The 14,266-nt window shown below is 45.5% G+C and overlaps 1 protein-coding gene across 1 annotated transcript; it reads right to left on the bottom strand.

The window, feature by feature from the left end:
• Window positions 1–197: 197 nt before the first annotated feature.
• Window positions 198–12,685, bottom strand: LOC111974001 (histone-lysine N-methyltransferase SETD1B-A-like). Its single transcript, XM_070446993.1, has 17 exons — window positions 12,548–12,685; window positions 12,281–12,379; window positions 11,913–12,177; window positions 11,647–11,767; window positions 6,916–8,077; window positions 6,023–6,766; window positions 5,770–5,886; window positions 5,562–5,655; window positions 5,250–5,446; window positions 5,023–5,137; window positions 4,435–4,902; window positions 3,188–4,282; window positions 2,813–2,979; window positions 2,594–2,719; window positions 2,371–2,490; window positions 2,053–2,190; window positions 198–534 (listed from the first exon to the last, which is right to left on the bottom strand). The coding sequence occupies exons 1-17, from the start codon at window positions 12,683–12,685 to the stop codon at window positions 361–363; spliced, it is 5,340 nt and encodes a 1,779-aa protein (XP_070303094.1). The 3' UTR covers window positions 198–360.
• Between the last annotated feature and the right edge of the window lie 1,581 nt (window positions 12,686–14,266).

Raw genomic sequence — 14,266 nt, 5'->3', positions numbered from 1 at the left:
TCTTCATTAGCTCTCATGAATGAAAACATTTAACTCATCATGTACACATTTGCACAAGAAGGCAATATCATACCCCATCCTGTATAGTATTTTTAAGGGAGAGGAGAACAGCGCCCATCCCTGGTGCAGGGGGTGTGTGTTTCTTCCACAAACTGTTTTAACAATAAATAACTTTTTTTAAAGGAACTTCAATTGTCTGCCCAAGAGTTGCTGAACATTTTTGAATCTTCAGCTTGCTCCACTCTTCATGAACCTTGGTTGGAAAGGGAGGTATTATTTTTCCTATGTTAGGAACTGTACGGCAGCAGGACAGTCAGGAGTTAGTGCTTGAGAGGAGGGCTGGAGACAAGGGTTCAGAGTTCAGTTGAGGGAGCCCTGGCAGTTCTCTGCTCCACACAGACAGGGAATCTTCTCATCCTCGATGGGGAACTTGTAATCATACGTGATCTCCTCATTGACACTGATGGACTGCCGGGAGTAGATCACTATCTTCTTCTGGGATTTCACTGTGATTATTTTTGCATAGCAATTAGGCTGAAGAGAGAAAATGTATTACTAAGTCATCAGTGTGATTAGAGTTGCAAAGCTACCGGTAATTTACCAAAGTTAAAGTAATATTCAATCATTTTGGTGATTAACAGAAAATATATGGCAATCTATTATAACTTTGGTAATTTATACTTGAATAACTTTTGGAAAATGTATTAATGTGTAGTATTCATTTTTTTATATCTATGTCCATATTGTCCATGAATTTGTAGTGGATATAACATATGGCTAAAGAGAAAATATCCTAATTAATGAAAAAGGCATCTAATCAACAATGGCATTATTTTCAATGAACTCTGAAACTCTTCCAACTATTGACTTTTTTTCACAACTGCCACCAGTTTGACGCCAAAACATTTACAACAAACACATATCGACATAGTAAAATAAATAAGTCTGTAAAAAATATAAAGGATATTTCATGCTGAAAACTTTATATTAAACATCAATGGTATTAACTAAGTTGATGGTAAATATTTAGGATAATGTTTTACAGCATTCATCTTATTTAATTATTTAATCAATTATTTAATTAATTGAACACACAGAGAACCAGAGATAATTAAAATGCACTGAAAAGATTTGTCATGGGTCCTCAAAAGGTTCTACAGCTGCACCATCAAGGGCATCCTGACTGGTTGATTCACTGCCTGGTATGGCAACTGCTCGGCCTCTGACCGCAAGACACTTCCTGCCATCTAGGTCCTCAATACCAGGCGGTGTCAGAGGAAGGCTCAAAAATGGTCAAAGACTCCAGCCACCCTAGTCATAGACTGTTCTTTCTGCTACCGCACGGCAAGCGGTACCCGGAGCGCCAAGTCTAGGTCCAAGAGGCTTCTAAACAGCTTCTACCCCCAAGCCATAAGACTCCTGGACATCTAATCAAATGGCTACCCAGACTATTTGCATTGCCCCCCAACCCCCTCGTTACACCGCTGCGACTCTCTGTTGTTGTCATCTATGCATAGTCACTTCAATAACTCTACCTACATGTACATATTACCTCAACTAACCGGTGCCCCCGCACATTGACTCTGAACTGGTACCCCCCTGTATATAGTCTCGCTATTGTTGTTTTACTGCTGCTCTTTAATTACTTGTTACTTTTATTTCTTATTCTTATCCATATTTTTGGAGACTGCATTGTTGGTTGGGGGCTCGTAAGTAAGCATTTCACTGTAAGGTCTACCTGTTGTATTCGACGCATATGACTAATACAATTTGATTTGAATTAGACACCTGTAACAATCTGAAGTACCCAAAAAGAGCCACTAGGTGTCTTGTGCTAGATTGAAAGATGCCAAAAAATATCTGGTATTTTACTGGTAAACTTTGAACGTTTCCAGTAATATACCCACCATTTGCAACCCCTATGTGTGATAGTCTGACCATTGTGTCTGTTTCCAAAATGTTTAATAAATTATCTGTACTATAAATCAAACCATTTACAACACATAATAGTTCTGAAATGCAAAACATTTCCATAGACCATAAACCACTCACATTGCAGCTGTGGTTGATAAATCTGGCCAAGTTCCCATATTTAGTGGCGTCGATGATGGTATCCTGATCGACCCGGAACAGGTAGCTGCTCCCAATCCCCTCATCTTCATAGCGCTTCTCCCGCATATCTGCAACCACCTAAGGAGAGGGGTGGTGTGCCCATTCACACAAGTCACTCAGTTAAGAATTAGCTCTAGATGAAATGTACATGTAAATTAATATGTATCAAAATGTTACACCAGTCTGCTGTGCCCCTTACTTCATGTCCCTTATTGTCCTACCTATTTACTGTGTACTGTGGCCCAGTCTGTGTCTCACCTGTCTGATGCACTGGCCCACATACTCAATCACCATCTCATCTGCTGCTATGGGCTCCAGGGCAAACAGGCCCCAGTCATGGATGTGACTGCGGCAGAAACGAATCCTCTTCTTGCGGAACTGAAACACAGGAGTATCATCTGTGACTAAAGCCTCATGTTGTCTGCAGAGAGATACACTGAACTGTACTGTCTGTCTGGGCACAGATGAGTGGTTGACTGACCTTCAGCTGGTTAAACCTGAGCAGGTCACTGTCACAGCTGAAGGAGGAGAGCAGACGGCGTTGTTCAGACCTGAACTCAGACCCAGACCGCAGGGAAGGGTGCGGCTGGGCTGAAAGACTCACCCCCTGCAGAAATTAAATATTGTCCATTATCAAAGCTGTCAATTATCAGGTATGGCATACATTAACATGGGGGAAGAGCTGTTCCTCTCTGAATACCTGGGTGTCTGCAGAGGGCTGGTCTGTAGTCAAACACGTGCTGTTGAGGTATTTTATTTTGTCATTCTTGCTGATTTTGTAAAAGCCCTCGCTGCGGGCAGATCCTGTCACATGGTCCCACATCCAATCATTGAGCTCCTTCCTCTTCTCCGTCAAGACTCTGGTGAGTGCAAAGGGGTCAAGGGAACTAGACAATAATTCACTGATGTATAGAGGAATATGTATGCAATTCTTAATTAATTTCAATGTGCTCAATGTGCAACAGTTAGTCTATAAGAAATTAATTCTAAAACATACACAATAACAGTTGAGATCCCATTAGTGTATCAGTGTCCAGTGACAGTATGGTAATAACAGCTCTGTAGTAAAGGATATGAGGGTGGGGGACCCAGAGAGTGTCACTGAGCCAGCTGAAGCCATTGTCCTGCTGTAGCAGCCTGTCATAGGTGACCTGCAGCAGCTTGGAATCCTCCTCATCCAGGCCCTCCTTCCAGACACTGTGGAGGACAGTCATCTCCTCACTTCGTGACCGACGACAGGGACTGGCCGAGAAGACAGAGGGCATGGCTCTCTGCACTGACCTCATCCTTTGCCATCGCCTCATCCTCCGCCTCATCCTCCGCCTCATCTTCCGCATCATTCTTGGTTGTACTCTCCTCCAGGAACACTTCTCCATCTCTCTCTGGTTCTCCACATCCGCCAACCCTGACCAGTTCTCTAGGCCCTGCAGGGGTATCTTCCTCTGGGACCCAGGATTAGGATTAAGCCACACACACCCATGGCCAGGAGTCTCTGCTGATGATTCAGACAGGCTGCTAGGAGAAGAAGCTAGAACAGGTGAGTCTGTAAGCATTTCATCACAGGATAAAGGAGCACCATTAGTCCTCTGTGAAGAGGCCAACATAACGGTGGTATTCCTGTGTGTTCTCTTGGTTGGGATGAAGTCCCTCCCAGGGGTTCGTGGGGTCCTGATGTAGAGGCCGGTGGACAGGGAGGGGAGGGGGAAAGGGCTACAGGGAGTGGGACTAAACCCCGGGCCTCCCTCTGTGAGGCCCGTCTCTCTGCCCGGTGTCACTGGCACCCTCCAGGGGGTAAGGGGATTCCATAGACCCCTCTCATCTCTGCCTGGTGTTTTGGGCATGTCCTCATATGTTGGGTACGAGGCTAAGGCAGGGGGATGAGTGGGGCGGCTCTGGGACAAAGGCTCACTGTTTGTGGGGGAGAGGGAGAGGAGGTGGTCCATAGAGTCCTCCTCACTCTCAAGGAGGGCCTCTGCTCCCCGACCAGGAGTGTGTGGCAGTTCCACCTCCTCCACAGCAGGGGGGGTTGGTTTGCTCTTGAACAGCAGGTCTGAGTCGCTGTTTCCCAGAGAGCCAGTAGGGGTGAGAGGCCGGAGGTTCTCCACGTTATCTGGTGACTCAACGCTCCATTCAGGGCTATCTATCTCCACTGCAAAATCAGGCTCCACCACTGCTGGTAGAGGAAAACAAACACTCTGTTTTGTTGAATCTAATCCCTGTAATTGCTGTCAGGCTTAAAATGCATACATAAGAGTTGTTTGAATGTTATTGAAGAGCACTTTTATTATTATTTACCAATACATGCATGTCTTTAAAATCTACCTGTCAGTCCTATGGGTGAGGGGGCCTGGAGATCATGGTGGTGCTCACTGGACAGGAGCTCCATCCCTAGGTCAGATCGGCTTGTGCTGCTGGTGCGCCCAAAGACATCTTGAGTCAGACAGACTGAGTGCCTCTCCTCCCCAGGCTGATCCCTCGGGACCGGCTCTGACCCATCCAGTAGGTCCAGCTCCGTGCCTGGGGTAAGAGGGGCTGAGGGTGTGGCCGGGGGCTCCAGATCCATCTCATCCTCATCTGATGACAACACCACACACTCTACCTCCCTGTTGACCTCATCAGCATCTCCATCTGTCTCCTCCTCTTCCTCTGTCTCCTGGTTAGAACTGGAGTCATAGTCTGAGAAGTCTTCACTTTCCTCAAAGGAGGAGTCAGAGGAGTCAGACTCTGAGAGGTATTCACTGTCTTCTGAGGAGTAAGACTCTACCTCTGAGAGGCTTACCCTGGCAACTTCTGGTAAATGAGAAAACCATAATGTGCATTTCAGTATGCGTAACAGATTTATTGAAGTAGATTTATTAAGCAACTATTAAAACCCCTTAAGACAAAAACTCAAAGCTTCTTAAACATTACCCTCGTTTGGAGACTGTAATCCTCTTGTAACTTTAGAGAAGACCACATCTTCATCATCCTCTTCATCATCGTCCACTTCTTCCTCTTTTTGTTCACTGTCATCATCTTCATCCCTCTGCTGAAAAAAATAAAAATGAACTGGTTAATGCAACTTAAACATATAATTTGATAAATACATTTGGCATTTCGGTATTGCTGTTGATTGACAGCTGGAAACCTCTGTGTACCTGGCGTTGGGGAACCTTGTCTGCTGCCACAGTATCCTCCTCTTTGTCTCTTGTTGGCTCCCCCTCTTTCTCTCTGCTCTCCTCTTCCCCCTCGCTGTCCAGCTCCAGTGGCCTTGCATGTCTTCGCCTCACAGCTGGAATACTTCCAGTTTTTGGGGACCTGTCCAATGTGTGATTCGTTATATTACTCTCCAGCTCTGAGGGGAAAGAGAAAGAAAGCGTGCTAAGCATTCACAATATTCTCATTGTAAAACCAATTGAAATCGTACTGGGGAGTAAATATGTTGCCTTGTCCGAATGCACAGCACTAACCAGCACTCTCATGCGCATCATTAACAGGTGTGTAGGGACACTTTCTTTTGGGGTCCTCTGAGGCAGTCGGATCGTCGGACTCTTTCTTCTTTACCTACACATGAACACAAGTCACGATCATCATGATAATCACCTCCACAGACACAGTCACACTGTACCTTGTTTGAGCTCCTTCATGATACATTTAGTAGTAGCAGCAGAAGCCTACCTTGAAGGAAGGCAGATTGGTGGCACCACGCGGGCCAATGTTCTGTCTTAGGGAGTCTCTTGGTTTGGTCCTCACCTCCACTCTACCCTCTCTGGCACTCACAAGAGTTACAGCAATCTGAAAAATGACGAAATCAAGAAGCATTATAAACATTATAGCAACAAACCACAAGTATCAAAACAGATAATTTGCTGTGGTGTAGAAGAGTTCTGTATCTTCAACTATACTGAACTTCAACTAGGTAGTAGCTCACCTTAGCTTTCTGCTCCTGGCCATCCCACCACTCATCAAACGCCCTGAAGGCTACCCCCTCAACCATTTTACGGTTGATGTCTCTCTTCATGATGGACTTAAGCTCCTCCATAATGACTGCCAGCACCTTTTCCACTGTGGCCTTATGTAGGTCCTCCTGCAGAGGCAGGTAGCCTGGCGGGGGMACAGAGGGGTTGAAGGTGGGCATGAAGGGAGGCAGGGGCCAGGGTTGCCCAGTAAAAGACACTGGCACACTGCCACACCCAGGCAGACCATTCACCTTGTCCATATGCACAGTGTGCAGCGTATTCAAGGGATATGGGTAAACTGGATGTAGGATAGAGGGAGGGGCTGCCATAGTTGGAGGAGGCCCAAGGATAGTGAGAGGGGGAGGAATGTGTGGAGGAAGCAGATGGAATCCTGGAGGTGGGATTGGAATAGAAAGAGGAGCAGAAATGGGATGGATGGAAGGGGGGATTTGAGAGTGAGGGTTGGAGGGAGAGAATCGAATGGGGAGGTTGGAGTGGGTGATTGGTGGGGGAGGATTGGAAAAGGAAACTGAAGAGTGAGGATTGTATGGAGGGATTGGAGCAGGGTGATTGAGAGAGGAGATTGGAAGAGGCTGTCGCAAGGAGGGAATGAAGGAGTTGACTGTGATGCTCTTGGAACAATGGCTTTTGGGATTCGACATTGCAGATTGCCCCGCATTTGAGATGTCCTTGTCTTCCCCTGGCAAATGGAGACCCTGTGAAAGAAATGTCAAATGAATAGATTGTAACCCCTCTCCCCAATGTGCAATGCAAGAAATCTGTCCATAATTCTTTATCTATGATGTTGTTTGTTAAATCTCGTTAAAAATATCAATGTGTTCATACTCTCTATTTTCTCCAATACCTGAGAAAATGATAAGGAATGGAGTGCCCGTCCCATATACTTTTCACTAGAGGTTGACTGATCTGCATGGTCCATCTCTGTTCCTTTACTTCTCTCCCTTTGAGTGAGAGATAGCGTCCCAGGAGGCCAGGGGGGCTGTGAGGTCCATATTAGAGAAGGCATCCCTGGAAGGGACTCGTCTCCTTCCCACTCAGGGAGGGGAGTGGGACTGACATCCTCCAGACCATCCCTGGTGGTGGGGTGGGTACAGTTCACAGGACATCCACTACGGGCTGGAGTGTGGTCAGACTCAGGAGAGTACATCGAGACAGGGGAGAATGGGGAAACAGGGCTGTCCTGAGAGTGCACTTCAGCATCCAAACCCCTTTCACCATGTAGAGGGAGGCAGGAACTCTGAGTCTTGCTGAGAAGCATCTCAATGCGTGAGTCCAGGCTGTGGCTCTCTGCCTCTGGGATGGGGCTTCCAGGAGAGTTATTGGGAGGGGAAGGGGGCGGTTCTATAAGGCCCGCATCGTGTCCAGAAGGGGGAGACTGAGGTCTCTCCCTCAGAGGTACCACGTTCATACTTGTGGCACTGGCAGAGCTGCTGCTCAGAGGGAAAGCCTCAGAGGCAGGAGGTAGAGAGGGCACCCTCCAGGACTCCTGTTCAGGAAGGGAGAGGTGGAGGGGAGGCTCTGTGGCAGGGTTATCATCAGTCGAGGGCAGGCGGTTCTGATACCAGAAGAAGGAAGATTTGTAGCTGCCGCCAGCAACCTGGGTTTGGGGCTGGAGAGGACGGTGAGGTTGGAGGTGTTTGAGGAGAGAGCTCAACTCTGAGCTCTGATGGTGGGATCTCATATAAGGTCTTCCTGGTTGACGATAGCAGACATCGCGCCTCAAGCGTCTGTGAGCACCATATGAGGAGTGTTCACCCTGAGTGACTTGGTGGACTGGGGTGGTGTGCTGGCTAGAGTAGCAAGAGTCCTGAGAGAGTGGGGTCCCAGACAGGCAGGGGGTATGAGGGGTGCCCTGAGAGAGGGGTGTCTGCCCAAAGCTGCCCGGTGTGTCCTGCCAGATACTGGAGTAGGCTGTGTCTAGGGAGAGAGGTGTAGCCACGCTGGTGGGACTGGAAATAGACCTTGTCAATGATGAACTCCCATCAGTCAGTTTCTGCAGAGGTTTGCTGTCCTGAAGATGAAGGAAACAAAACAGAGTGGCTAAAATGAAGCAATGAAGCATCTCACATCGCCTCAGCCGAGTCTACTCACATCACCATAACCAAAAGTTGTTTTTGAGCTATTGCTCAAGCCATTGCTCACCTGAGGTAGAGTATCTCATGATAAGCTGTAGACCACACTATCTACCTAGAGAGTTTTCATCTGTATTGTTCGTAGCTGTTTACATACCACCACAGACTAAGACAGCATTGAATGAGCTGTATTCCGCTATAAGCAAACAAGAAAACGCTCACCCAGAGGCGGCGCTCCTAGTAGCCGAGGACTTTAATGCTGGGAAACTTAAATCCGTTTTACCAAATTTTTTATCAGCATGTTAAAATGTGCAACCAGAGGGAAAAAAACTTTGGACCACCTTTACTCCGCACACAAAGAGACATACAAAGCTCTTCCTCGCCCCCCATTTGGCAAATCTGACCATAATTCTATACTCCTGATTCCTGCTTACAAGCAAAAATTAAAGCAGGAAGCACCAGTGACTAGATCAATAAAAAAGTGGTCAGATGAAGCAGATGCTAAGCTACAGGACTGTTTTGCTAGCACAGACTGGAGTATGTTCCGGGATTCCTCCGATGGCATTGAGGAGTTCACCAGATCAGTCATTGGCTTCATCAATAAGTGCATCAATGACGTCGTCCCCACAGTGACCGTACGTACATACCCCAACCAGAAGTCATGGATTACAGGCAACATCCGCACTGAGCTAAAGGCTAGAGCTGCCGTTTTCAAGGAGCGGGACTCTAACCCGGAAGCTTATAAGAAATCCCGCTATGCCCTCTGACGAACCATCAAACAGGCAAAGTGTCAATACAGGACTAAGATCGAATCGTACTACACCGGCTCTGACGTTTGTCGGAAGTGGCAGGGCTTGCAAACCCTTACAGACTACAAAGGGAAACACAGCTGAGAGCTGCCCAGTGACACGAGCCTACCAGATGAGCTAAACTACTTCTATGCTCGCTTCAAGGAAAATAACACTGAAACATGCATGAGAGCACCAGCTGTTCTGGAAGACTGTGTGATCACGCTCTCCGCAGCCGATGTGAGTAAGACCTTTAAACAGGTCAACATTCACAAGGCTGTAGGGCCAGACGGATTACCAGGACATGTACTGCGAGCATGCGCTGACCAACTGGCAAGTGTCTTCACTGACATTTTCAACCTCTCCCTATCCGAGTCTGTAATACCAACATGTTTTAAGCAGACCACCATAGTGCTTGTACCCAAGAGGTAACCTGCCTAAATGACTACCAACCCGTAGCACTCACATCTGTAGCCATTAAGTACTTTGAAAGGCATGTCATGGCTCACATCAACACCATTATCCCAGAAACCCTAGACCCACCCCAAATTGCATACCGCCCCAACAGATCCACAGATGATGCAATCTCTAATGCACTCCACACTGCCCTTTCCCACCTGGAAAAAAGGAACACCTATGTGAGAATGCTATTAATTGAATACAGCTCAGCGCTCAACACCATAGTGCCCTCGAAGCCCATCAATAAGCTAAGGACCCTGGGACAAAACACCTCCCTCTGCAACTGGATCCTGGACTTCCTGATTAGCCGCCCCCAGGTGGTAAGGGTAGGTAACAACATATCTGCCACGCTGATCCTCAACACAAGGGCCCCTCAAGGGTGCGTGCTCAGTCCCCTCCTGTACTCCCTGTTCATTCATGACTGCATGGCCAGGCACGACTCCAACACCATCATTAAGTTTGCAGATGACACAACAGTGGTAGGCCTGATCACCGACACCAACGAGACAGCCTATAGGGAGGAGGTCAGAGACCTGGCCGTGTGGTGCCAGGGAAACAACCTCTCCCTCAACGTGATCAAGACAAAGGAGATGATTGTGGACTACAGGAAAAACAAGACTGAGCACAGCCCCATTCTCATCGATGGGGCTGCAGTGGAGCAGGTTGAGAGCTTCAAGTTCCTTGGTGTCCACATCACACTAACAAACTAACATGGTCCAAGCACACCAACACCAAACCTATTCCCCCTCAGGAGACTGAAAAGATTTGGCATGGGTCCTCAGATCATGGGTCCTGTAGAACCCTCAAAAGGTTCTACAGCTGCACCATCGAGAGCATCCTGACTGGTTGATTCACTGCCTGGTATGGCAACTGCTCGGCAGAGAGTAGTGCGAACGGCCCAGTACATCACTGGGGCCAAGCTTCCTGCCATCCAGGACCTCTATACCAGGCGGTGTCAGAGGAAGGCCCTAAAAATGGTCAAAGACTCCAGCCACCCTAGTCATAGACTGTTCTCTCTGCTACCGCACAGCAAGCGGTACCGGAGTGCCAAGTCTAGGTCCAAGAGGCTTCTAAACAGCTTCTACTCCCAAGCCATAAGACTCCTGAACATCTAATCAAATGGCTACCCAGACTATTTGCATTGGCCCCCTCTTTTACACCGCTGCTACTCTGTGTTGTTATCATCTATGCATAGTCACTTTAATAACTCTAGCTACATGTACATATTACCTCAACTAACCGGTGCCCCCGCACATTGACTCTGTACCGGTACCCCCCCGTATATAGTCTCGCTATTGTTATTTTACTGCTGCTCTTTAATTACTTGTTACCTTTATTTCTTATTCTTATCCGTATTTTTTTAAACTGCATTGTTGGTTAGGGGCTCGTAAGTAAGCATTTCACTGAATTGGCCCTTTCCGGGGGTATCATCGGATGAGGCCACAGTGTCTCCTGACCCCTCCTGTCTCAGCCTCCAGTATTTATGCTGCAGTAGTTAATGTGTCGGGGGGCTAGGGTCAGTTTGTTATATCTGGAGTACTTCTCCTGTCTTATCTGGTGTCCTGTGTGAATTTAAGTATGCTCTCTCTAATTCTCTCCTTCTCTCTTTCTTTTTCTCTCTCGGAGGACCTGAGCCCTAGGACCATGCATCAGGACTACCTGGCATGATGACTCCTTGCTGTCCCTAGTCCACCTGGCCTTGCTGCTGCTCCAGTTTCAACTGTTCTGCCTGCGGCTATGGAACCTGACCTGTTCACCGACGTGCTAAAAAAGCCAACTGACATTTACTCCTGAGGTGCTGACTTGCTGCACCCTCAATAACTACTGTGATTATTATTATTTGACCATGCTGGTCATTTATGAACATTTGAACATCTTGCCATGGTCTGTTATAATCTCCACCCGGCACAGCCAGAAGAGGACTGGCCACCCCTCATAGCCTGGTTCCTCTCTAGGTTTCTTCCTAGGTTTTGGCCTTTCATGGGAGTTTTTCCTAGCCACCGTGCTTCTACACCTGCATTGCTTGCTGTTTGGGGTTTTAGGCTGGGTTTCTGTACAGCACTTTGAGATATCAGCTGATGTACGAAGGGCTATATAAATAAATTTGATTTGATTTGATTTGAATACCTGTTGTATTCGGCGCATGTGACTAATACAATTTGATTTGATTTTAATGAGCAGTAATTAACATAAGATTGAATTCTGTCTGTCGAAGGTCTATAAATGGAACACATTAGAACAGTAGAGCTGTAAAACTCTATTACCTGCAATCTATCAGTTAGGCGTTGGAGGGTGTGCTCATCGCTGCCCAGTGGCAATGTCGAAGGGGTGTAGAGTCCACTAACAAGAAGATGGAAGTACCGCATTCTGTTTTTACCTAAAAAAGGATTCGAGTCAGATGGATCACCACCCAAAAGCCAATTGAAAATCATAAATCATAATCTATTATCACATTTATTGGCATTAGTTATGTATGTGTAATTAAGCCTATTTTCAATTATCAATCAATTATATTAACCTACCCTTTGGATCAAGTTCCACGTGGATAATGTTCCCCATGACAGAGGTGTCATGAAGGTGTTCCACAGTGTCCTTTGCAGCCTTGACTGTGTCGAAGATGACTTTAGCAATTCCTAAATGCTTCTTGTTTTTAGGATTATACAAGATTTCCACTTCCTCAATCTGTCCGTACTTTATGCACATGTCAGTCAAGAAACCCTCCCTTACGTTGTCATTTAACCTGGCAAATGTCACTTCCTTGGGTGGGCCGACATAGCATTCATCAATCTATAAACATTAATCAGATAACAGATTGTCAGTTGGTAAACAATAATATTATGCATCTAAGATTGCATTTCACATGATGTCATCACAGAAAATGAGGTGTTACCTTAAATTTGGGGACCAGCAGGTCAGTGTCTCTGAATTTGGTCCAAAGACGACAGATTCTGGGATCCCTGACAGTATCCACAGGAAATGCCCCTAAGTCCTGAACCTGATATAGCATACATCAAGGAGGTAAGAACACTCATGTGGGAACAGAAAAAAAGTGTGTTGTCAAAAGAAAGTTTAGGTCAAGGGCTACAGTATCTGTAATAACATTCAACAAGTAGCCTAACACAACTAGATGTAAAAATCCTAAATTAAATGTACTCACTGGCATGTTGAAATGTTGCCCATCGTAACGATACACTTTATAAAACCCATTCTTCAACGCAGGGTCTACGATCAACTTGCAGCTCCTCCAGTGCTGAGCATGTTTTTCTCCGTGACTTCCCTGATGGCTGTTTTCCATTACATTCACCACACCTGAAAACGTAAACAGTAGGTCTATTGAACATACGGCATACGCAATAGCCTATATTACACGCCATGTTGAAAATATTTATATAACAACATGTAAAACAAAAAACATTGTTCTATGCGACACGATAAAATGCACAAATGTGATGGTAGACTGACTACTCGTTAGAGATTTTATCATCTGGTCCAAGCCATTGAAACACGCCCTGACAGGTGATGGAGAGATGGCGATTCACCTGTAGCTACCAATACAATGTTATTGTAATTCGTGCTCTTTTACATGTTTTGCTAGTCTTGAGCACATTTTTATCGCGCTTTTCTTTTAATCGAGAATATGTTTCAATGTTTTTTATTTCTAATTTTCTCTTACCTGCACGGAAAGCTGCCTCCCACGGACCTACATTGTGCACCTGTTGTCATAGCACTTTTTTCCTTCCAGTTTACAGTATTTGGGACTGGGGACGGGAGCCTATTTATGAATCACTCCGCACATTCGATACTTTGAACTGAATAAAATAATGTCAAGCTTCTGTCAATAAAATAGGCCTACATTAAAATATAAAAGGTATACTATATATGTAAAGTTATAGAAATATGGAGAGTGTAGGATCTAGACGACGAATTGTTGGGGAAAGTACCTAAATCTACAATCATTCATCAGGTGTCCCCCACAAAAAGAAAGGAAAACAAACACCGTACAAGCTGTGTACAGGTCACCCACCTCAGTTACTGATCACTGTGTTTTATTAGATCATTTTTATCAAATATAAATTATTCAATTATTATTGGATTCTACCTACGGTCTATGGATTCTACAAACAAGCAGAGTATTCGTACATAAATGATCTACAATCTGATTGATGTACATACTTTAGCATTTGATCCACTAGGTGGCATATACATTTAATCTGTTTTGAAAGGGTGGAACAGCGCCAATTGCAACAGACAGCCATAATACTAAAGGGTCTGTTTCCATGACCCATATTTAAGCATTTCCATTTGTTCACTCTCCTGCTAAAGGTTGATTTTGTTCTGGAGATAATGAACAAGGGCTTTTCAGGTTCTTTTGATTGTATCTCTTCTGGCTTTCATGTGTTCCTTGACAGGGTTGGGGAGTAACGGATTACATGTAATCTGTTACAAGTAAGGGATTACAAAAACCGATAACTGTAATCCGTTACGTTACCAGMAAAAATATTGTAATCAGATTACAGATATTTTTGAAAAACTAGATGATTACTTCGATGATTACTTTTAAATTCAGAAAGGATGTTTGTGAAAAATAATCTTGGACACTTCTGTTTTCTCAATGACATTCAAATCAACATTGAAAAAAAGGCGCAAATGTAAGTTTGTTCCACCTGAGTGAGTCTGACCACAAGTCAGAGACCACTATGATGACACACCAAATGTGTTTGATGGATCGCGGAAAAAGAGCAGGAATCGGCTTTTGTGGGCTACAGTCCAAGCTATGTCTTCCAATGGTGCGACTGCTGTCGGCATCCAAATGTATCAAATTTTACTAAAAGTTTAGCTTGGGGGTATCAGGATGACAGCAGTAGTGTAGTCTACT

This window comes from Salvelinus sp. IW2-2015, linkage group LG15, assembly GCF_002910315.2.
Source record: "Salvelinus sp. IW2-2015 linkage group LG15, ASM291031v2, whole genome shotgun sequence".
NCBI lineage: Eukaryota > Metazoa > Chordata > Actinopteri > Salmoniformes > Salmonidae > Salvelinus > Salvelinus sp. IW2-2015.
This window is presented reverse-complemented; position numbering and strand designations above follow the sequence as displayed.